At 41.4% G+C, this 24,067-nt stretch overlaps 1 protein-coding gene across 3 annotated transcripts in view; it reads right to left on the bottom strand.

The window, feature by feature from the left end:
- Fat3 (FAT atypical cadherin 3) overlaps window positions 1–24,067 on the bottom strand; it is a 577,941-nt gene that overhangs the window by 66,903 nt on the left and 486,971 nt on the right. For all 3 annotated transcript variants that reach the window (XM_028763348.1, XM_028763349.1, XM_028763347.1), the window contains 4 exons: window positions 17,748–21,821; window positions 14,075–14,271; window positions 12,942–13,095; window positions 10,266–10,499 (listed from right to left, as the gene is read on the bottom strand). In XM_028763348.1, coding sequence (XP_028619181.1) covers window positions 10,266–10,499; window positions 12,942–13,095; window positions 14,075–14,271; window positions 17,748–21,821 — 4,659 coding nt within the window. The remainder of the gene's footprint in view (window positions 1–10,265; window positions 10,500–12,941; window positions 13,096–14,074; window positions 14,272–17,747; window positions 21,822–24,067) is intronic.

The raw sequence follows: 24,067 nt of genomic DNA, 5'->3' as shown, positions 1-24,067 counted from the left end.
GAAAAGAAGGGAGGGAGGGAGGGAGGGAGGGAGGGAGGGAGGGAGGGAGGGATGGAGGGATGGAGGGAGGGAGGGAGGGAGAGAGAGACTTGAAAGGGGTGTGGTTTGGAAAGGTTGTGTGAGCAGAAAGTATTCGGAGGTATCTGTTCAAGGAACTTGCCACAGTACAGTACCTGTCAGGTAGGCCTTATACTGGGAAGTGACCACTCATAAGAGCTTCAATGTTCCCTAAAAGCCATAAACTTAAAGCAAAAGGGAGAAATTCCCCTTCCTTGAGGCCATCCCTGCTGGGCTGTGCTGTAAATAAGGCCTAAACCAGTCCAGTATAGCTGAGAGAGCGGTGCCAACATGCTCATGTGAATGAGGGGTGAAAGAAGTTCCTGCGGTCATTTGGTAGAAATCAGAATTCTCCACGCAGGCTCCCTTAGAAGGAATCTCTATTTCATTTGACAACTAGTGTTTTAATTCAAGCATGAGAGAAATTGGATTTTCTACAGGGTAGTAATAATGACAGTAACTTAAGTTTCAAATGCAGACTCCTAAGCTGAGAAGGTATTAAAGTTCACTATAGGAAAAAAAAATAGTTTGGCCATTCCTACCTTACTTCAGTCTTCCTGAATCAGACTGTGGGGATGGAGTGTGTCCTGTTGTTATTCCAGGCTGTTTATTTATTTAACCCTTTGTTTTGCATAGCTTCCCAGGGTATTTTGATGCTGCCTAGGAGTATAGCCAGGGTTTGAAGGGCATGTGGAGGTCCAGAGTGTTGGGGGACGTTATTCAGATGGCCAGTAAAGGATACAACTGTTATATTTAGTCCAGTCTTATCCTAATGCCACTCTGGGTTCATTCCCAAATTGGAAAATAGATAAGGTATGTGTCTCAAGCTTGTACTGAGCCACACACACTACGGAAAGGACCCTGGTGTTAGGAGAAGGAAAGATCCAAGGGGTGGGGTGTTTAAGAGAGCCTTAGAGCCCTTCACTGTCTCCAAGCCGCTCTTAACTGAACAGGCACCTGGGTGAGACACTTAACTCTGAACAGTTTCTCCATCTGCAGATGGGAGTACTAAGATCCTTTCTTTTAGGAATGGAGGTACTTGTGAAAGTTCTTTGAGGTCTCTGGAGAAAGGCTTTACACATAATATTATAAACACACATACAAATGCATATATATGTGTACATATGGAAAAAGAGTGCATTTGTACATATGTACATATTTGCATGCATGTAGGCACTTGCATGTAAGTCAGTGGAGCAGAATTCAACTACTGGTGTTTTTCTTCAAGTGATTTTTACTTATGTTTGAGACAGGGTCTCTCACTGGCCTAGAGACTAGGCTGGCTGGTCCCCAAGCTCCAGAGATATCTCTCTCTCAGTCTCTAGTGTTGAGATTACAAGCATTTGCCACCGTGCCTAGCTTTTAAATCTACAATAGACAAAAGGCTTGGCATGTCTTAAATCTCTTAGTCCTCACAGAGGGTTATTTAATTTTTAGTGATATTTTAATAATCCCTCAGCCACTTTCAAAGACTTAATACTTCAGACAATATTGGAGCTTGGGGGAAGAAACACACAAACCCCACATTAAGTCCTAACCTGTGCAGCTCAGTGGTAATGATTTCTAAGGCACTAGAACAAACATTGATTATATGATGCTTAAAGAAGAGAAGTGGGAATCAGCACTGAATCCCTTTTGGAATATTTCCAGGAGAAACCACTGTCACATAAATACTGGCTGGAGGTGTTGAAGTCCTCTCTTTAGAATCATCTATGGTCAATCCCTTTGTCCCCAAACCTCTTGAAAAAGGAGTAGTTTGGACTGGATTTAAGTAGTGACATTGTAAACATTTACTAGGACCACGATTTCCATAAGAGACAAGTCTGGGGTCTACTGAGAGCAGAGCCAATAGCTCTCATATCCACCCATCCCCCCCCCCAGACCATATCAAAGTCGCTGTGGTCCCTAGGTGGCTGAACTAGTTGGACCCCATGAGGCTAACAGAAAGTACATAATGTCATGACCTTTAAAACCTAATAGCTAAAGTGATTATCAAGAAATATTAAGTGGTTATCAAAAAACATAAAGTGGTTATCAAGGCACATCCAGGAAGCAAGATTTGCTGGATCTAATATTAGAGGTAGCTACCAGAGGGAGAAGAGCCATAGTAGTTTGAATATGAATGGCTCCTGTAGGCTCATATATTTGAATGTTTAGCCACCAGGGACTAGAATAATTTGAGAATTAGGAGGTGTGGTCTTGTTGGAGTAGCTGTAGCCATGTTGGAGGAAGTGTGTTGCTGGGCTTGGGCTTTGAGGCTTTGAGGTTTCAAAGGTCCATGTCCTATCCAGTTTCTCTCTCCTTCCCCCTCCTGCTTTCCTGTTCTCTACCTCTGCCTGCAGGTCAGGATGCATCTTCCAAACTTCTCCAGCATCATGCTTGCCAGCATGTAGCCATGCTCCCCATCATGATGATAATGGGCCAAACCTCTGAAACTGTAAGCAAGTCCCAAGCTAAATGTTTCCTCTTATAAGAGTTGCCTTGATCTTAGTGTCTCTTCACAGCAATGTAACAGTGACGAAGACAATACCTGAGACTTTCATGTTCACTAATCTCTAAATGGATTTGAAAAGTATGTTCAATGACAGATATAGGCAACAAAGGCAGTGGTATGTACAGTGCTTGTGATTTTGTAGCCATTCTGTACTGGATCTTGGTAATCACTATATTAATGCAGAAATCCACATTAGCACATAGAAACTTTAGAAAACAATGGACTGAATTAAGTACATTTCTATTTTTATGAATTACAAAATGTTATTCTGAGAGATGATCTATAGGTGTCACCAAACTGCCAAGGTGTTTGAGACACAGAAACAGAGTTCTTGCATGGTTCTCAATGCCTGTGTAGAAACACCAGGCTGTGCTCGCCTTGATTGTACTATCTGGAATGTAAATTACCACCTTGCTTTGCCTCCTAGACTATGGAGTCTTAAACTTTGGAGGGGGACAGTGACAGGGAGGCCCTGTCAGTGGTACATTTGATATTATAGCGTGGTCATCCTAGTGAATTTGCTGCTCGCTGACTTCTGAGGGCTACTGACTAGCCTGGAGTCTCTCATTTTGATCCTGCCCTCAGGTGACAATGATGCAGACACAGGTAGTCCAGGGAACTAATACCTTGTACTTGAACATTACTGTCAGTTGGTCACTCAACTCTCCTGAGCTCCTTTTTTATAACGTCTACTGTCCTGACACTAGCTTATGGCTTAGAACAAGTTACTTACGCCTACAAATTACTCACATAGTGAACTGAACAATAGCAAGCCAACTGTAGGGTTCTTATGAGAAATGGGAATAATGTATCTGAGGCCCTTGGGACAGTGCCTGCTAGGGAGCAGTCACTGCAAAAGTGGATGTTAGCAGCAACCTTATCATTCTTGTCATTTAAAGTCCTTGAGAAGTGCTGTTCTTGCTTGGGAAGGTGTGGGATTGGAGAAGAAGAGTCATGTGAAGTGAATCACACAAAATTACAAGATATGCTGGCAAAATTTAAAGGAGGAAATGCAGCGCCAATGGGGAAAATACAACTTACAAGTTCTGAGAGATATCGTTGTTTATTCTGAACAAATCTCATGTTGACACTTTGAGGTTGGTAAAGCAAGCTACTATTACTCTAATATTATGTAGCAAGAAACTGATAATGGGAGAGACCAAAAACTTCTTGAATGCCATTGGCTGCTAGTCATCCAGGCATCTCTTAACAGGTATATGGGATCTTGGCTCATTAATTTTTGGGGGATATGTATCTTAGGAGCATCTGGGGACATCCCCATGACTTTATCCATAGGATCCATAGGAAGCTAGGTACAGTTTCATCTGGGGTTTGGCTTTGAGCATATGGAATGCTTAGAAAAACTGAGTAGTTGAAGTATCAGGATAGGTGCATATATCCCTTGACGAACACACGCACAGAGTTCCTCCTGATTCCATAGGCTGTTCCCCTACCCCATACTGAAAGTGGTAGTGGTAGATAGTTCAGAAGTCAGGCTTCCCTATTCTGTCCGTGGGCTTTTCTGTGTTTGCCTTTGAGATGCAGTGGGAGCCACATTTAGCCAAGTTCTTCCCCGATTGGTTTCACAGAGTAAATGTTGATTATATTTACTTTCCTTCCTGACATCACAAGGGTGATCGTGGAAGGTAGCTCTGTACTTTGCACATCAGCTTTGAGAAGCCTAGGTGAAAACACAGAGGGCATCTCTGATTTTCTCAGAATGGTATAAGCATTCTTCACACTGCATCCCAGGAAAAGGCCAAGGTACCTGATGGACATTTCCATTGGTTCAAGCATCTCACTCACATACTCTGCTGTACTCTTTATGGTTCTCAAGAAGTGGCAGACTAGAAAAGCTAGGGTAGGTTGGAAGAGTCAGGAGAAACACTGGAGAAGTTTATCTAAAATATTTTATCAAAGAGATCTGGAACCCTCCAGTGCCTCCTTCAGAGTGGATCCCTCACATATCTTTTTCTCCTTTTGATCAGGACCTATGCTCCCAGAGGGAATAGTTGACCAAGCTCCCAGGGAAGCCCTGTATGTCCTTATACGTGCAGGAAGACTGGTTCACTCTAGTTTCTGTTCCGTGAATAGCGCAGGACCTATAACGCCATGGTCCTCATGAGGGATTTATTTCAAAGTGTGTTCAATGAGCTGATTATCCTAAGTGTCTCCAATGAAGGAGGATGCAGGGACAGCAGAATCACAGTTAGGTCAACATGGAAGAGTTCTTGGTCTTCATGTTTTATGTTAATCGATGTAACTCCCAACTTTAGAGAAAGGGCCCCCTTCTTTCGACAGATTCTAAGCTATTTACACTTTCTCTTAATGCAATTACCTGTACACACTTCATCTTAGCTTGGAACACCTATGGTCTTTCTTCTGGGCTGATGCATATCTGCTCTCTCTTTTTTAAAATTTTACTTCGATATTTTATTTATTTACATTTCAGATGTTATCACCTTTCCCCACTCCCACCCCCACTAATCCTCTATCCCATCACTCCTCTTCCTTTATTTGCTTTTATACTGTTTAAATTACATGAAAGTATTAAGGTCAGTTTTAGGTTGAGGAACTAACAATATAATAGATGCAAATAGTCAAGGAACTTAAGGTTCAGATCTTGATGAGCCTTGCTTGCCATTTTACTCAGGCCCTTGCCAAAGTTTTCAGATTTCACACTTGAGATCACATTCTGGTCCTCCTTGGCGCTTTCTTATTTTGGTCCTTGTGGTCATTCACAATACCTTATTAGGATTACTTTTTATTCCCTGCTTTGTCCTGTTCCAATCTGCTAAAGATGCTTGTATTGTGTTGCACTTCCTCAACCCAGGATTGATTATGTATTTCCTTAAAGAAACTCACCCATTTTCTTTCTCTGATTGAGTACTTGATCCCTAGGCTTCCGGAATGATTATAGGAACACCCTGCCCAGTTTTCTGGTCCCATCTCCTTTCCCCTATCCTGGACCATATGTTGTTCTCCCAGCTCTTAGTTGGGTTTATAGAGTCCAATCTTTATAGCTTCATATTTCTGGTTTGTATGTCACACTAAGACTCTTCTTCCTGAAGACTCTCCCCAAGTCTTACTCATTCTAGGGCCTTACATTTGTGATTTACTTCTTGACCTTTGAATAGATTGAGGACTATCTTTCTTATCTTGGAAAGTCTTGCTGTCCCTTTACAGTGCTTTGTCACCCTGTTGCTCATGAAGTATTGGTTAAGTTGATTAGAAAGTATCTGATGTGTGTTCTGAGCTTCTACACTTTTGAGATACTTCAAATTTCAAATTTTGGGGGACATATGTAGTAAGGGAGGAGCAATTGACTCGACTCATTAAAACACACTCCTTTCTTTATGTTCCTCTTTCATAAAAGGAAAAATATCCTTCCCCACATCCCCAGTATCCCATGAACCAGGGAGTGTAGCATATTTTCCCAGTACAAAGTTACACTTTATTTTCATGTTATATTGCCTGAAGTGGTCACAAGCTTTTTGCCCTGATCCTTCATGCTGCATATTTCTTTTGATAGGTAAACAAACAAAACATCTCTCAAAGTGAAATTCTGATAGGTAGAATAATTACCCATTTAATGAGCCGCAGTATTCCTCCTTTTCAGAATTCCCTCTCCCAGTATTGTCTCTCTTTTTTAAGGCATGCAACCATGGTGCTTCCTAAGTTAGCTTACTTTCCTGAATAATTCAGAAAAGTGTGACTTTTCCTTTTTATGTTTATCTCTTTGATAAGTATGGTTTCCCTTACACTTGGGCTTCATTTCTTCTCTAAGTACCCTTTCCTCACCACATGGTTGAACACCGACCAGTGCCAGCTGACCTCTGTCATTCTCAGTCGTCATGGCCTAACTTAAACAGCATAGTGCTTTTCCCCTTTCTCTTTTCTATTCCCCTAAAGGAAACTACTGAAATTTACATTTTGCCTGCCCTAGTGTTTTTGTTGTTGTTTGCATGTTTTTGCTTAAACTCTAATAAAATTGTCCTCTTTAAATGAGCTTTGGCTTTGCCTGACTTTTTGGAAAAACAAAGCAAACCACAACAAAACAAAATCCGGAGACCCTAAGAACTCTTTGTGTCAAAGGTATACTAAATCTAACATACTAACTCCTAAGAGGCAATGCCTTAAAAGAGCAAGATCTCCTTGTCTTTACTGAAAAGATTATTAACCTTTCATAAATTTGGGGTCATGAAGCCATGTCACTACTTTATGGGACTGAGCATATTTTCCTTCTACAGGAAAACTAAGGACTTAATGCGGAAAATGTAGATAGTTAGCAGGCTATTTCTTAGAACTCATAAAATGGGTGTAAAATTATCCTGTCTTCCTTGTTTTATTTTATTCCTGATGTAAGAAATTCTTATAATACTACTTTTGGCTCATTATGAATGATTCATAAGAAGGAGCTGTTTGACTAAAGGAAATAATATGTTTAAAAATGAGAAACTGATAGAGTGGGCTTAGGGATTCATGGAATGGTCTTTGAACTCAGAAATTCATGGAGTTGGATTTTTGATTAGTATCTTGTCATGTCTCTACAAAGACAAGTGACCAAGTATATAACACAGCCAAATTATTGTTGTCAGAGTATATTTTGGCTATTATGACAAAATATTTCACAAGAGTAATTTTGAGGTACCAAATTTTTGTTACAGTTTTGGATCTGGAAGGTCCAAAATCAGGCACTCGCAATTATGATGTCTAAGGAGGATGAATCCCCACAGGTGCTCCCTCTGTGTATCCTCACAATCAGAGGGGCAAGAGGCTCCCCGGGGTTCCTTGATAAAAGCATTAGACAGTCTTTATGGGTCCATATCTTTGTTATATATACCCCCTTCTCTCCAAAAACTGTATTTCAATACAAACACATTAAAAGTGAGATTTCAACAAAAGCATTATAGAAGGACACAAAAAGTCATGAGGCAACACCAATAAAATTGGGCTACCACTTCATGTGAAGGAATATACTTAACAGACATCTCATCAGCCAAATGGATTAATAACTTGTCATTTGAAGTTCATTCAATAACTTGGGTGAATCTGAAGCAAATCATGCTAAAAGAAAACATGTCAACCTCAAAAGGGTACTAGCAATATGAATTGGTTAAATAATATTTTTTGAAAATAATAAAGTTGAAGTTAAATATTTGATAGTGCATAGAAACTGGCAAGGAGGAGGGCATGGTCATGGTGGTGTGTATGAGAGCCTTGTTTTGGTTAAGGATGGTGGAGGGTTTGTGAAGATACATAGTGATACTGTTACATATGAAGCCAGGCTCACTTCCAGGAAAGGTGAATATGTCTGGTGGCTTGCACCTATGTCAGCTTTGTGATTTTAATAACAATTCTGAGGTTAGGCAAGATATGTCCATTGGGGATTGGGCTACATGAAAGTTAAAAATTCCTATGAATCTATAATTATTTCAAAATGAAATAATTTTACATAGATGGAATTTTTTATAAATATTTTTCTTGTAAAGATAGAAATTCCTTCATTATTCTAAACATTGGTTTGGAATTACGATTGGGTATAGGGCTAGTCTGTAGAGGGGGCATGTGTCTACTTAAGAAGCAGCAGCTGCTATTCAGCACCATGTAGACTCAGGTGTTTGAATGCTTGGCCCCATGGGAGTAGCAATATTAGAAGGTGTGGCCTTGTTGGAATTGGTGTGGCCTTGTTGAAGGAAGTGTGTCACTGTGGAGGTGGGCTTTCAGGTCTCCTATGCTCAAGCTTCACCCAGTGTGGAACACAGTCTTCTTTGGCTGCCTGCAGATCAAGATGTAGAACTCCCAGCTCTTTCTCCAGCACCATGTCTTCCTGCATGCTCCTCACCATGATGATAGTGGACTAAACCTCTGAAACTGTAAGTCATCCCTGATTAAATATTCTTCTTTAGAAGAGTTGCCTTGGTCATGGTATTGCTTCATAGCAATAAAACCTCAACTAAGACGACTGGTGTCTATGGTACCCAGGTCCTTGGTTTCAATGTGAGGCTTTGCACAGAAGTCTTTTACTGATCATGGAAAAGAGAAGATCAAGGGATAACAAGATCTTCATTAATTTTTTTCTTCTCCCAGATCTTTCCATCTCTGGCCTGATAAATGACCAGAATATTGACATTCCTCCCACTCCACCTGCTAACATGGTTTCTCCTCAGACAGAAGTGAAATGAGAGCATATAGCTAGGTGTGTTGTTCATCACAGCATGATAATCAGCTCTGGAGACATATCTCTCAATCCTACCCCACCCCACTCTCACACTGTCGAAGATCTGTGCAGCAACCGGACTTGTGTGTTTACTCTCTATCTCAAGCAGCATGAACACATCTGGTCACCTCATGAAGGGAGCACGTGACAGAATTCAAGGCTTTCAGCTTTTGAAATGTCATCTATGGGCTAATTATGTATCCTCAAGTCAAAATTTAAATTATTAAAAGACTCATTAGCATTAATTCTGTACTCTTTCCTCAAATGTGTTCTAATAAGAGTCCAGAGAATGCTTTATAATCCTTGTTTAAAAATATTATTTGTAGTTATTACCTAATTATGTATTAATAAATGGTCTTTTCTTGTTTGCCATTTTCCCACAATAATATACATGTTTTTAAAAGATCGGTTCTTGACCTTAAAAGTATGCTAATGTGATAAGAGCAATAACTCAACTGTAGCCTCTTAATTCCTGTAAGGGGAAATATGAAGAGACCCTTGGTGCTACATTTGTTTTCAGCTAATTATCATGTATTTGCTTTTCCATTAGTCCAATAATTTTTCTGTCAATTCAGAATTAAGCAATAAGACACTGAATTATATAAAGGCTTGCTTAGCATAACAGACACACCCCATCATGTCTAGTCCTCTGATTTACAGCTCTCAAAATGAACAAGCAAAGGCTCTGTGTGCCCTTTTGTATTTATATTCCATCACATATTCACCTCAATAACTTATGCACTCTTACGGAGGTCTACCTTGCAATTAACTCCAGTCTCTTCTAACCCATCATCTTATCATGTCAAAAGGATTTACATATAAACTTTATTAGCAACTTTAGTTCTAATTCTTTCTTATCTTTCTGCCCTCACTCTGCCTAGTGATGTCTGTCAGTGATGGGGGTCGGGCAATGGACTTTTGAAAATGCCAGTTTAAAAACATTCACATTGGACTGGTAGCACATTTAGTAATTGGTCTTTGCACTGTGTGGCAGTACAATAAATAGAGATTGTCATATTTCAGGTGAGGCTGTGATGTGAGTCTTCATAGAAATGGAATGAACTCTCCTTACTGCACAACACAGCGTTTTAGCTGTGTTTAAGAGGAACAGGCAAGTAGGAATGCTATTGTTATTTTAAAAAATAGAAAGAGAAGAAACTCATGAAAGCAAATGGTCAAAGCCTATAAACTATTCCCATATCCCTAATTACAAAGTAGAGGAATGCCTAGTCTCTTTCTAGGACTCTAGAGGATGAGGAGGGAGAGGAGGAAGAGGAGGAGGAGGAGGAGGAAGAGAAGGAAGTGGAGGAGGAGGAGAAGAAGAGGAGGAAGAGAAAGAGGAGGAAGAAGTAGAGTTCAATCAACACAAGAGGAACAGCAGCTCAGGGTTAAAACCTGGCTTACTGTATGTGTTCTAGCCGGAGAAGGCTCTAGAACCTTCTCCTAGATGCAGTGTGCCAATGTGGGAGAAATCTGGCTGGGGAACTGACTTACCAACATCAGGGTCCACAGCTTGTACTCTGGTCAGCAGAGCCTTAGTGGCTGTGTTCTCATAGACACATGCAGTGTAGTGGTTGGAAGAAAACACAGGGGGATTATCATTCACATCTTCCAGGAGCAGGAGGACACTGGAGCTACAGAAGCGGCCGCCTCCATCAGTGGCCCTGGCAATCAGGTTGTATACTGGGATCCTCTCCCGGTCCAACAAGGCCAAGGTTTTTAACTCACCTGTGAAACAAAATAGCCACATAGTTGGACTGCCTTTTCAAAAAATGCTCTTTTCATGGAAAAGCAGAAAATCAATTGTATGAAAAATTCCAAATACAAGAAATAGCAAGGACATGAGGCCTAAGTGCCCTACAAATTGAAGAAATACGGCAAATTTAATGTTGTAGGAATCATGGAAAATATCACAGAATTTTAGATGCAATGGCAAAACAACTGCTTGACCTTTACATTAATTAACTCCTTTGCAGAATTTCTTGAGGTTCTTTTCTTTGGCAAATGAATGGTACATGGTTGTCCCTGGTGTTCATGGCCCATAGTCTCAGGAGCACAATATCTTGCTTCTAAACATGCTATTTTTTACCTCATTTATAGAGGGAAATAAAATCATCAAAAATGGCTGGCTTTAATATAAAAGTCCTGAGGGGCCTTGTGATGATTAACATTGGTTGTCAATTTGACATGTCCTACCTAGAATCCCATAGGAGTCAAGGTTCCTGAAACCTTTAAGAGGGATTATCTACATTAGAGATTGCTGAGAGACTGTCTTGAATAGGTTGGCTGAGGAGTAAAAACCCGTCTTAAATATGGGGGGCTCTATTCCCCATGCTGGAATCTTTGGACTCTGTAAATGGAAAAAGTAAGCTGAATGTTGGCATTTATTTCTCTGTCACCTGACTGTGAAAGCAATGTAGCCAACCAGCTACGTCAAGCCTCTACCACATGGACTATCTCATCGTGATAGACTAGACACTAGAGCTAGGAGCCAGAATAAAGCCCTCCTTTTTTGCATTGCTTTTGTCAGGATATTTTTCACAGGACCTAGAAAAGTAACTAATGTAGGATTTAGCACCACAAAGATCAACCTTAGTATACAAAACAATGGGTTTTGCTATCAAATTGTCTTATTTACTGAGCCACATTGCCCTCTCTCCTTCCTCCTTCTCTCTTTCTCTTCTCAGTCTCTGTATCTACTGTCACATCATAAAGATGGATAAAGACAGAGTTGGATCTAATTTTGCATGTGAGATAAAATATGCAATATTGTCTTTTCCTCTATACTATCCTCTCTTGAACACCTCCCTGCATCTTTGTCTTTTTCCTCCAACCTTTTAATAGTCTCCCTTTGACTTTCATGTCACATAATTATGAATATATGTGCATATTCATGATCCATGGAGATCTGTGTTGTTGTTGCTTAGGTGTCAATAGAAAGGACAAGCATAGTGAGAAGACTGAGCAATTGCTATGTGGTGTATGGTATGCCTTTCGGATCATTTCTCCTCTTAAATAAAGTCAGTTCCTCCTATGGCTTGCTGAATATAGCCAGTCCTCCAACACAGGACACATGGAGTCATTTTCCCCGCTTATTTAAAAAGTCCCCATTGGCCTTTCAGGAGGACATTCAAGACCCTCTATTGTCTGTTTGGAGATGCTGCCTCCTTTCACGCTTTTCGGGATGCTCTCCTCCCTGTAACCTTCAGTGTTCTGCTTCAACTCTTAGACTCTTGCTTCTGTTTCCTATCTCCTTTCCTCAGCTACATCTGTGATATTCCAGTATGACTTCCTTTGCACTTCTGGGCAGTCCTTTCAATGTTCCTTTCTTTATTATAGTTACAGGTTGTCTATCTTCCAATAGGGTCAAGAGAGCTAAGGAGCATGTTTCCATGTAATTATATCCATTCTTCCTACTAGGATCCATGAGTAAGCCACTGATTTTTGAAGACTCAGTTCACTAGGATGAACAAAGAATGTGAAATATGCAAGCTATTCACTCTTTACACTTCATTTAAAAATTGCCACTAGATGAACCACCTAATCCACAACACGGAAATAATTTGCTGCCATAAAAAATGACTTTTCCAGCAGCTCTGGCCTGCAGTTCAGACATCTGACTTCGGTTTACAATAACTCTTTACTATATAAGTTTTGTCTGATTATGCAAGGAAATTTGGGGGCCCATAGCCCCTTAAGTAGGGAAGGAATGTTTAATGAAATCCAGAGAACAGTGCTGTAACAATCAGAAGGGAATCAAAGGTATTTCACTATGAAGAAACTCTTCTTGCTAAGCATCGTGTTTTAGTTTGCATGGTGACCAGCATTTGTGATGCAGCTCCTTTCCACTCTTTGGGAGCCTGGCCTTAAATCACAGAGACTTGTGGTCATTTCATGCTAGTAAAGATGGGGAAATAGATGGAAGAAAGGAAGAAAAAGAGAAAGGAGAAGAAAAAGAACATCCCAACCCCAACCCAAATCAAGGTCCTGTGGCCTGGAGTGCTCACATCTGTACACTGTGAAGTGGTTATTTCTTAGCATCTAGCACATCAGAACCTCATGCCCAGACTCTAGCTAAGTAACTGTCTATTCATGATGAGACCACACGGGAAGATAAACTCTTACATGGATAAATAATGGCATTTCCACAAAGAATAAATTTCACCTTACCACTTTCTGGATCTAGAAAAAATTCATTGTTTCCAGATCCATAGAGTGAGTATCGTATATCTCCATTGGATCCAATATCCGCATCCTTGGCACTGACCTTCAGGATGATTTTATTTGATGGAATGTCTTCGGGAAGTGATGCTGAATATGTAACCTGGGCAGAAGTCAGTGAGAATAAGTCAATCATTACTACCGGTGGTACTTTATAGGTACTATTAAAGCAGGTTTCTTTAAGATTCATTCCTGTGGTTTAGCTTTTGCATCTTTTCCTCCTTGCCTCAGACTGTATTGCAGTGTGTAATAAAATTCAGTAGATTTGTTACCTTACCTCTTCTGTGCACACTCAGCTAAAAGTTCTTATTGAGCGCTTATTGTATGTAACATGCATCGATGATGTGACTGGTAAGTAGACAGTGGTGTAGAAAGCCGATAACATTGCTGCATTGTCAGACTCAATTCTCATCCCACATTGACTGAGTCCATTTCTGTGTTGAGACCAAATGGGCCCCTGGGATTGTTTTCACTTCTTTAAAGAGTCATGGGTAATATCTGGCTTTAGCATAAGAGATTAAACCTACATACATCACTTTTCTAAGCTACTGAACACAAATATTGCCCCCTGGTCCACAGGTTAAAAATTACAGATTAATAATTATTTAATTTTTGCAAGAAAAAAATATTATCTAGTCCTTGTGTCAGTATTGTGTGTTTCTACAGTAATGGAAAGGCTCTTTTGATGGGGATCTGGAGACCCTGATTAGCAACAGTTCTGTCACTGACCGCTGTATAATCTACAAATGGGCAACTCACAGTGTAGGGTTCACCTTTCTTATCCAGTGATTTACAAAGATGGTGTGAGATCCTTTAGGAACGTAAAGGCTAACTTTAAGGTTCACCGATTCTGTTTAATTGAAAGAGTGGCATAGGGATTGGACACATGGTCTTGCTGGCTATCTAGCTTCCTTTCACATTTGGGACATTTCATCCCAGACTTTACTTTCTTCTCTCTTATATTCAGTTGAAGACAAGAGCAGATATTAGCCTGGATTTAAAAAAAATGTGCAATGGGTTTGAACTTAATTTTAGAGGGGTGAGTCAAGTTCTTAAAAAGCAGTCTCATCCCCAAAGCTTACCTGATCACACACTGGGCTGTTGTCATTTACGTCAGTGACAGTCACTTCTACCATGGCCTGGGTGACAAAGAGTCCATCAGAGGCAGTGATATTGAGGAAGTAAATGTCTTGTTCCTCTCGATCCAGAGGCCTCTTCACATAGACCTTCCACTCACTCTGCACCATGCCCAGGGCAAACCGTCCTCGGGGGTTCCCTCCTGTGGTGGAAACACAGCTTCTGAGGACTCACAGTGGGGCACCCACGAGAGAGTCCATATGGCGATATTCAAGTGCCCCTCACACAGTGTCCTTATGATGCTGAAAAGGGTGGAGTCTCCCTTAATTCCTCCTATAAATGCACGATATTTATATGCTCATCTCGTGTGGAAAGTAAACGAATAACTTCCCAAGAGAATAAAATCCACAGAGAGAAGCTTGGATGATCTTTTGTTTAGTTTCCCTTAAAGATAATCAGATTCAAACTGTGAACCATCAATTGATTCCTGGGATGATGCAATTGTCTTTCCACTCAGCCTCAAGAGAGGCTGTAATACACTGTAGTCCTTGTCACCAAGACAATTTCATTAGCTGCTGAGTTGATTATACAATCAAGACAAGGCAGCTAGTTCTGTTAAGGAATCTTTTAATGAACATTTTATCATACTGCTGGGAACTTTCTCATGATGACTGGAGTTTTGGGGAGAAAAGTTTGCACCACAGAAGATAAACCAATGGTATTAAATCACCTTAAAAAGGGGTCATTTAAGAAGCAGCTCAAAGAAACACATTGCAATTAAGTCAAACTGGAGAGAGTTGTGGAAAGAAGATGAGAAGGACCAGAATGGCCCAAAAGATTTCTCTTTTATTTCACGAATTTGGTGAACACTAAAGCAGCTTGACACAAGGTAGGAAGAAGGAAGGAAACTTGACGTTTCATCTCTAAGGGGGAAATCATATCAGTTTTGATGCCTAGAAAGTGTTGCCCAAAGACAACAGTAGTCTTAGCAGTAGCAGGCAGATGCAAGAGGGAGGTGGCTCTATATCTGGCACTCAGGATTACTTCGCCTCTGCTTGAGCCCATTTTTCTAGACAGCAGGGCCTCAGAAGCATCGAGGATCACAAAATCTCCCTGCTTCGCCATTAAAGCTCAAGTTATAAAGGGGAAGATTGACAATAGATGACACAACCATGTACGAGGCCATGACACTGAGACGGTTGGCTTGGGTTTTTCTAGGCAGATTTCAAACCTCCATCTTACGTAAATGCTAGAAGACAAATGACCAAAAACAAAAATCCAAAAACTAACCTCTTCTGGGGGGACCTGAAGCTTATTATTACACATTAGCCAATAAAATATACCTTTTGTGAGCATACTGGAATCCTGTCCCTCCTGCTGCTTCAGTGAGGCTCTGAACAGTCTACAGCTGTACAGTTCATGGATTCCCCTTTCCTCAAATAAACCGTTTACCATGTTAATGTGATTTCTGGTATGGTGGTAAACTCCTGTAATGTCAATACTTTGAGACTGGGACAGGAAGGTCATGAGTTCAAAGCCAGACTGGGCCACATAATGAGTGCAGAACAAAACAAATGAATGCACCCAAAATTATCTTCGAACACAGTAAACAAAAACATAAGGAAAATATATGTTGAAAAGTCTTATTTCTCTGTAAGAATGGAGCTGGCTCACTTTATAACCAATCTTTTTGAAAAAGCAAGCATATAGTCCTAGAATTCTGAGTATTACTCTGGTCCCTTTTATAACTCTTCACTGTGAAGAAACCACAAATGGACCCAAGTCATATATAGATGACACATTGCTCCTCCAGGACAATGATGTTCCCCTTTTCAGAGGGTTTTTTTTTTTTAGTGTATGTAGACATTTTGATTGTCACAGGATGATAGTGGGTCTATATGCTACTGGAATTGAGTGGTTGGGTCAAGCATCGCTGTGAAATAACCTACAATATATAAAGATCAGCCTACCTACCATAAGAGATTTACCTGTCCACAAGTGGTGGTGGCAGTGACTGAGAAATCTTGCCTTGAGAGGATCAGGGTCCTCCCTGTAATATCACTTTCTGCCAACTCTGGCTAGAATTCAATTGTGCTTTAGTTGAATATTATTTCAGCACACACAAATTTAACCTCTCTATTAAATGCCTTCAGTGCAGGCGAGCCCACACCATTCCTTTGTTACATAAAATGATTAATGTTCCTTTGTTAGTCTGAGGCAGCACAGCCAACTTGTGCTACATCAAGAGCAAAGCTTAAATCTAATTAAAATCAGTTGGTGGTTGACTCTGCTAATAGTAAGAGGAGTTTAAGCTACACTGCACTCATTACTTTAGTGAAGCTGATGGGATAGTCCTTATATCATCTACAGATACTTCAGAGACTATATAAAAATAATTAAAGCTGAGTGTTTAATAATTCTTTCAAGTACAAAGGGGTCCCTCAGAATGTCTTCCCCCCAAAAAACTATATATAAATAAGTTAAATTCTTTCTTTATTCTTTCTTTTTGTCTCTCCTTACACAGATGCTCTATGTTTTAACTGTAACAATACACATTTTTATGGAATAAGATGACAGGTTTCAGAGAAAGCACAAGATATATAAAGTAAGAAATGTCATCAAGGGGGTAGCACTTTGAAAGACACAAAGAAGAATCTTGGGGAAATGTGGCAATCTTAAGCTTTTGGTGTTTGCTACAATACAGATCTTATTCTGCAGTGATTAATTAACTTTCCACTAACATACTTAAGCAGAATCTGTGTCCTAAGGGCATCCTAATTAATTCATTTTTCACTCTGAATAATGTGGTTTTTCTAAGGGGAAAGCCACCGGACTACAAGTATTGATGGATTATTTAAAATCTTTTGGCACGTGGCTTATGCTCTGGCTCTGAAAGTCTCAGAATCAAGGTGTTATCTCCCAAGCTCCAAGTGGGTTTTAGGAGAGACTTTTCTAGACTGCCAACCCTTCCTTCTTCATCACTGAAAGTGGGTCATCCCAGAAAGCTGTTCCTGAGCAGGGGAAGACTTTTCACTCTCATGTTAATCTCTCAGTCTCACAGAGCCGTGGTGACATTTTTGTACATACTTAGTGACCTTATTTGTCTATCTCAGTTTTTTTCCGGTGAACAGCCACTTATGACTGGGGGAGACAGACAGAGGTTGCAAGGAAACAGGGCTGTCAGAAGACATATCCTTCGACTTTCAGTTATAAATTTAGAATTCTCAGCAAAAGGTCAAACTGAGATTTCTAATTTGCATGTGTGTGTGACAACTCATTCTTATAACCAGAAGAAAGCTGCACATAAAGCTTAATGAGGGACATTCTATTGTTCTTTGGCATTATTAAAAGCTCATGAGGGGATTATAGTTGAAAAACAACTATTTCCACTAAAAAGAGCTGTTATTTTAATTTCTTCAATTACAATAGTTTACTCAGTGTTTGCTTTAAAACTTCAGGAGGTGATATTAACGTTGGCACCAGCTAGTGTAAAAGTGTTGTAGAATATATAGCCAAGTGAAGAGCCAACAACTAAACTACTCCCCATGCAATCAGACTTCTTCCTTGGAACCAGAGTCCCACCACCCTCGTCCTCATCTCAGCCTCCTGTCATTGTCATCGCCACCTTTCTTTAGAAAGTAGAGCATATGGGAAACCTGGGTGGCGGATGGAACTTACCTGTAATGTGGTAGCTCACTTGGCGATTTATGTTGGAGGTGTCTTTGTCCAAGGTGCTGAGAACGGCTACTACCTCCCCTGGTGGGTCGCTCTCCTTGACATTTCCTCGGTACACCTCATGAGCAAAGACTGGTGCATTGTCATTTATATCTGTCACCTTGACTGAGACCAGAGCCATGGAAGAAAGAGAGAAAGCCTCTCCGAGGTCGGAAGCCACCACAAAGAAGGAAAAGGCAGGGTCTGTCTCATGGTCCAGGTCCTTCAGTGTACTGATCCATCCCGTGTTGCTGTCAATATTGAATGCTTCCATTACCTTTTCAAGATGGGAGTCTGAGTGTAGGGAGTAAGTGACCTGCCCATTGGCTCCCCAATCCATGTCTATGGCTCTCACCTGGGCAAGCTTGGTGCCAACAGGCATCCCTTCCATTATGATTGTCTCGTAGCTTGATGTTTCAAAGACTGGCTTGTTGTCATTCAGATCCAATACCTTGACATCTACATCCACAGTGAATACAATGTCCACCTTGTCCAAGGGTATAGTAGCTGCTACTTTAAAGTGGAATGCTGGGCTGACTTCATGGTCAAGACGCTTGTCGAGTTTGATAGCACCTGTCTCTTGTTCTATGATGAAGACGCCCTCTTTGTTATTCTCTGGCCGTTCTCCATTAACAGTGCTGAACCGGACACTTTGATTAGGCAGAATTCTCAAGGTGTCTACTGTGCTTCCAATGGATGTATCTTCTGCAATGGTAAAGGAGTACTGTGACTGGGTGAACGAAGGCAGAAATGTTTCAGGGGGCAAGACATGGATGTAGACAGGAATGAGGGAGTGTCTGACTGGAATCCCACCATCCACTGCCTTCACGAAGAAGGACAGCACAGTGTTTCTTAGTTGGTTAAAATTGCCTTTGGTCACCATCCAGCCATTATCAGGATCAATTTCCAAGAGGTCAGCCACTGACACTGAGGCCTCACTATAGAGGGAATATGTAATCCTAGAATTTGCTCCATCATCTGGATCCAAAGCTTGAACTTGAGTGACCAAGTGGCCCCTTCCTACGTCAGCCCTGACACTGGCTCTATATTCCACTGTCAAGAACTGAGGGGTGTTGTCATTCTCATCCACGACAATCACCCGAACAGTGCAGAACGTAGTTCTCCCACCACCATCCAGGGCCCTCAGATAAATACTGATATCTCCTTCCAGAGGGTTTTCACGGTCTAGTCTTTCTGTTGTGATGATCTGTCCATTGTTGTCTATGAGGAACCGATCCTTGGCAAAGTCGTTGATGATGGAATAGCTGACTTGTCCATATGTTCCTGGGTCCCCATCTGTGGCTCGGACATGAATGACCTTTGTCCCAGAAGCTGCATTCTCTCTTACTTCAGCTACATATGTGCTTTGTGAAAAGGCAGGGCTATACAAATTAGCCCCAAGGACCCTGATGTGAACCTGGGCAGTGCTGGTAAATAGTCCATCAGACACAGACACATTGAGACTGTACAGAGGCTCCATACGCTGTTTCCGGTGGCTAGACAGTGTGAGAACTCCACTCTTGCTGTCCATCAGAAAGCTGGTTCGATCATTCCCAGATAAAATGCTGTATTCCAACCGATCAAAGTCAGAGCTGTCTGCATCTGAGGCTTGCACACAGGTTACAAAATGACCCCTGGGGGCTAATTCACTCACATAAGATTCATAAATGAGCTGATTAAAAACCGGGGGGTTGTCATTGACATCAGAAATGTAGATCTGAACCAGAACTTCACTGCTCAGAGATGGAAAACCACTATCAGTTGCTATGACTTTCAAGGTACAATGTTGTACCAACTCATGGTCTAGCATCCTCGCTGTCAGGATTAAGCCACTTGAGCTATCTATGTGAAAGTAATCTGTGCTATTGTAAGTATCCTGGACAATCTGATAATGAACCAGTTTGTTGTTTCCCGAGTCTGCGTCAGTTGAGACAAGTTGCAGAACAGGTGTTCCAATAAGAGAGGATTCAGATAGTGTTGTGTTGTAAGTGGGCTGATCAAAAACAGGAGGGTTATCATTGACGTCATCCACTAGCAGGTCCACAGTGACTTCAGCCCTGGCACCCGTAAGAGCATCACTAGCTCTCACTGTCAACTTGTAAACTGACGTGAGTTCATAATCCAAAGGACTAATAACTTTTAGGACCCCAGTGTCAAAGTCAATGTTAAACTGTTGGAAGGGATCTCCATCGATGATGAGGTATATGATGCCCTGGCCTTCTGGGCTGGTGGCATTGATGCTGAGAATGGGAGTGTTCATTGTGATATCTTCATTGATCGATGCTGTATAAAAGGGTTTATCAAACACAGGCATTGCTTTGTTAACAATGGTGATGGGAAGTTCCACAAATGTGGACAGAGATGGATTGCCACCATCCTTGGCGAGGATAGTGACTCCATAGTCAATGTTGGAGAGATCTGAGTTGAATGCTTCTTTTAAAATCACATTCCCTGAATTAGGGTTAATTTCAAAGTGACCATAGTCATCCTGCAAGATGTAGGTCACTTCTCCATTGGCACCTTTATCTTTGTCGATGGCTGTTACCCGGTATATCAGAGTCCCTGGCTCAGCATCAACTTGCACAGCAGCATAGTAAGGGAGGCCCACAAAGACAGGAGAGTTATCATTTACATCTTCAATGTTAACCCTGACTACCACCCTTGCCACACGCAAGTGGTCTAGCTCACGACTGGCTTCCACCACCAACTCATATAACTCCTGTTCTTCGCGGTCAAAGGGTACTCCTGTGGTCTGAATGACTCCTGAGGTAGATTTTATCTTGAATTTATTTCCTGGGTTTAAAATGCTGTATTTTAAGGGCTCGTTAAGGCGGTTTCCAACTGCATTGACAATAGCAACTTTGGTTATGTTTGTGCTGTTTTCTGAGATGGAGGTGGAATAAAAGCTTTGTGTAAAGTGGAGGCCACTGTCCATGGCTTCCTTAACCATGATGGTGGCCATGGCAGTACTGTAGAACTTCCCGTCAGAGACTCTGACTATAAGCATGTAGTGATCTTTAGAGAGATTATTATTTTTTATGGTGAGCACTCCAGTATTTGGGTCCATTAGAAAATGATCTGCACTCCCATCCATGAGGCTATATGTCAGTTCAGGGGGTACCTCAGAGTCAGGGTCAGTGGCGCTCACCTTCAGAACCTCCACGCCAACATACGTGGGGAGAAGTAAGACAGTTTCAAATACAGCCTGAGTGAACACGGGTGGATTATCATTCACATCTGTCACCTCAATGTTGACTTCAACCGGACTCTCCGCAGTTAGCTGGGGGTTCCCACTGTCTCTCACATGTACATGAAAGTGGAAGTGTGCAATGACTTCATGGTCCAGGTTGGCGATTGTTCTGATGGCTCCTGTGCTGGAGTCCACTGTGAAGAACTTCTTGGCTGTGGACTCCACAATCTGATACACCAGGAGTGCATTTTGGTTGCTGTCAGCATCTGTAGCTCGGATCACCAGTGGGCTGTTGTCTAGGCTCCTGACAATGCTATTGATGGGGGCAGCCTCACTCAGGCTGCCTGAGTATTGAGAGAAGAGAAACACTGGGGGGTTATCATTTTCATCCACAATCTGCACACTAACGGTGGCATTGGAAGCCATGCCTGCCATGTTAGTGGCTTGAATGATGAGTTGATAGGAAGAGGTATGTTCATAATCCAGAGCTCTCCTAGTGGTGATGACTCCAGAATATGGATTTATGGTAAAGACTCCATTAATGTTTCCATCTTTGACTTCGTAAATGAGGGTCGACTGGCTGATGGCTGAGATCAGGATGACAGACGTTCCAATATCCACATTTTCATTTACTTCAGCTTGGTAGTCTTTGTGAGTGAACTTGGGGTGGGAGTTATCTGACATGCTGATGGAGATGCGTACAATTGCAGTGGCAGACATTGGTGGCGAGCCTTGATCTGTGACTTTAACTGACAGGACAAACTGACCCATGGCTGTCATGTCTGGCTCTTTGGAAATGGTGATGATGCCCAGGACTGGTTCAATCTTAAATGTGTTCCCCGTGTTCCCTAAAGCACAGAGATCAAAGGGGAAATGAGTTACAAGAGGGTCATTAAAATACTCCCACGGAGATTAAATCTTCTTTTCAAGGTGCTTGTCTACACTGTGGCCAGCAGTATGAAACAGTTTATATTTCATCCTAATTATTCTGATATTTTAAAAAAGCAGAACATTTTTCTGTGGTAAAAACTATATCAAATCAGTAGCTTCTCAATCCAGGATAAAATCAGCAGCAGCAACAATATAGCACTATGTACACATTTGAATCGGGAAATAAGAGCACGTACAGGAGAGTCCCTCTGCTGGGACTATTTGGGGCTTCCTCATTCCTAGACCCATGAGAAGAGCGACAGCTGGGATCGGCATGTACCACCACTAATACATCTGTCTATGTGAATGCATGTATGTTATAACTGTAAATATAAAATCAATATATATATATATAAATATATATATATACACATACATACATACATACATACACATAAACACACATATGTATGTATGCATGCATGCATCTATCTATCTATCTATCTATCTATCTATCTATCTATCTATCTATCATCTATCAATCAATCTATCTATCCATCCATCCCCATAACAGTACTGTATTAAGCTCAGTCTTCATCTTTAAAAAGAGCACAGTGGTAATAGTTTCGGAACCTCTTCACAGTCACTTTGTTTTAGGCTGTCCCATCGGTAGGCTTTGCATGTGGAATCCATGCTACTTTATCACATTAAAACTGACTTTCTGCAAATAGTATCTTTGCTTAGATGGGGAATTCTAAGTTATTGTCTGCTTTGCAAATTGTAAGGATTTCTTCAGGCTGCCCCTTCCTCTATTCTTTCCTTTTGTTCTACACCTTTCCTACACTGTAAGAACACACACAGGCACAGAGGCAGATGTAGAAACAGACATAGAAATGTGAGGGTGTTACTCCAGTCTGTAGTCATTGTGTTCACTCATTAGAGAGGTTTTGGGTGAAGTCGACAGTGACGATCATCCGAGCTGTCTTTGAAACTAGGAAGAAGGCACAGCTCCTATAAAATGGAGGCACAGATGTGGCAGAGACCAGCCTGGGAAATACAAGGGATTATAGGAGAAACATTTTGGCTAAGCAAGTGTGGGACCAGCATCCATAACACCTGAGAGATGGTACTCTCCATGTGATGCAATGGTACACAGCTTTGACCAAAGGTTGCTAATAGGTGTCTACATTCATGAATGCTGATGTCCTATTTCACAGTCTCTAGGCTAGTCCTGCCTCACATGTGGTCAATAGAGTTTCACAGAAGGAATGAACCTAAGGCATATTCTGACTCCAGCTGACTGCTGTAGCCCATCACTGTGGGAGTCATATGCTATCCCATTCTAAGGTACTGTGCTCCCATGTTAGGTCCAAGCTGGGCCTTCCTGCTCATTCTATCTTTAACATACGGATCCTTTCCTTGAAATTGGCTACCTGCTTATTCTCTCCTTCAGCTCATATATGTTTGAAAATTAAAGTCTGGTTGTTTTCTTAGAATATGTGGCTCCTGTAGTCTTTTGCCAATATGGCTGAAGCTGTGTTCCTATTGCTTATCTGGTATGCAGCACAGCCCTGCCACAATGATAAGGCTCAATAATTACTGTAGAATGACCAATAGCAGAGGTATGTTTGAAAACGATGTTACTGGATCTCAGGATCCAGTATATTCCCAACCTTTGCTGTCTTCTATTTTGCTGCTTTAGAAGCAAAGCTAACAGCAAATACCAAACTTCAATTATCCAAGATTCAAAGCTTTGCCTTCCTGTTTTGTGTCTGTCCGAAGTAAAAACTTCAGTAGTGACTTTAGAGGCCAAGTAAAAGATAGGAAGTTTATAGTCCACCACTAAACAGGATAAAATCTGGCTTATCTGAGGTTTGTGAGACAAGTTCAATAAAACCTAGCATTTTATACAACCACCCATCTCTTACTTGTTTCTATCATCTGGAAAAGAGCTTGCTGAGCTGCTCTGTGACAGGTCTGCAGGCATAGGGTCCAGTTATGTATGTGTGAGAGACAGGCAGCTCCAAGATTGGGCGCTCTCTCTCTCTCTCTCTCTCTCTCTCTCTCTCTCTCTCTCTCTCTCTCTCTCTCTCTCTCTGTGTGTGTGTGTGTGTGTGTGTAGGGGTGAAGGCCCTGCAGGCCTGGGGTCCAGCTATGTACATGTGAGAGACAGGTAGGCTCCAAGTTGTGCTGTGTGTGTGAGGGACAGGCAAGCCAGAGACTG

The sequence above is a fragment of the Grammomys surdaster genome, unplaced genomic scaffold, assembly GCF_004785775.1.
Source record: "Grammomys surdaster isolate TR1022 unplaced genomic scaffold, NIH_TR_1.0 138, whole genome shotgun sequence".
Taxonomy (NCBI): Eukaryota; Metazoa; Chordata; class Mammalia; order Rodentia; family Muridae; genus Grammomys; species Grammomys surdaster.
The sequence above is the reverse complement of the archived record's forward strand: the minus strand, read 5'-3'. Positions and strand labels throughout refer to the sequence as shown.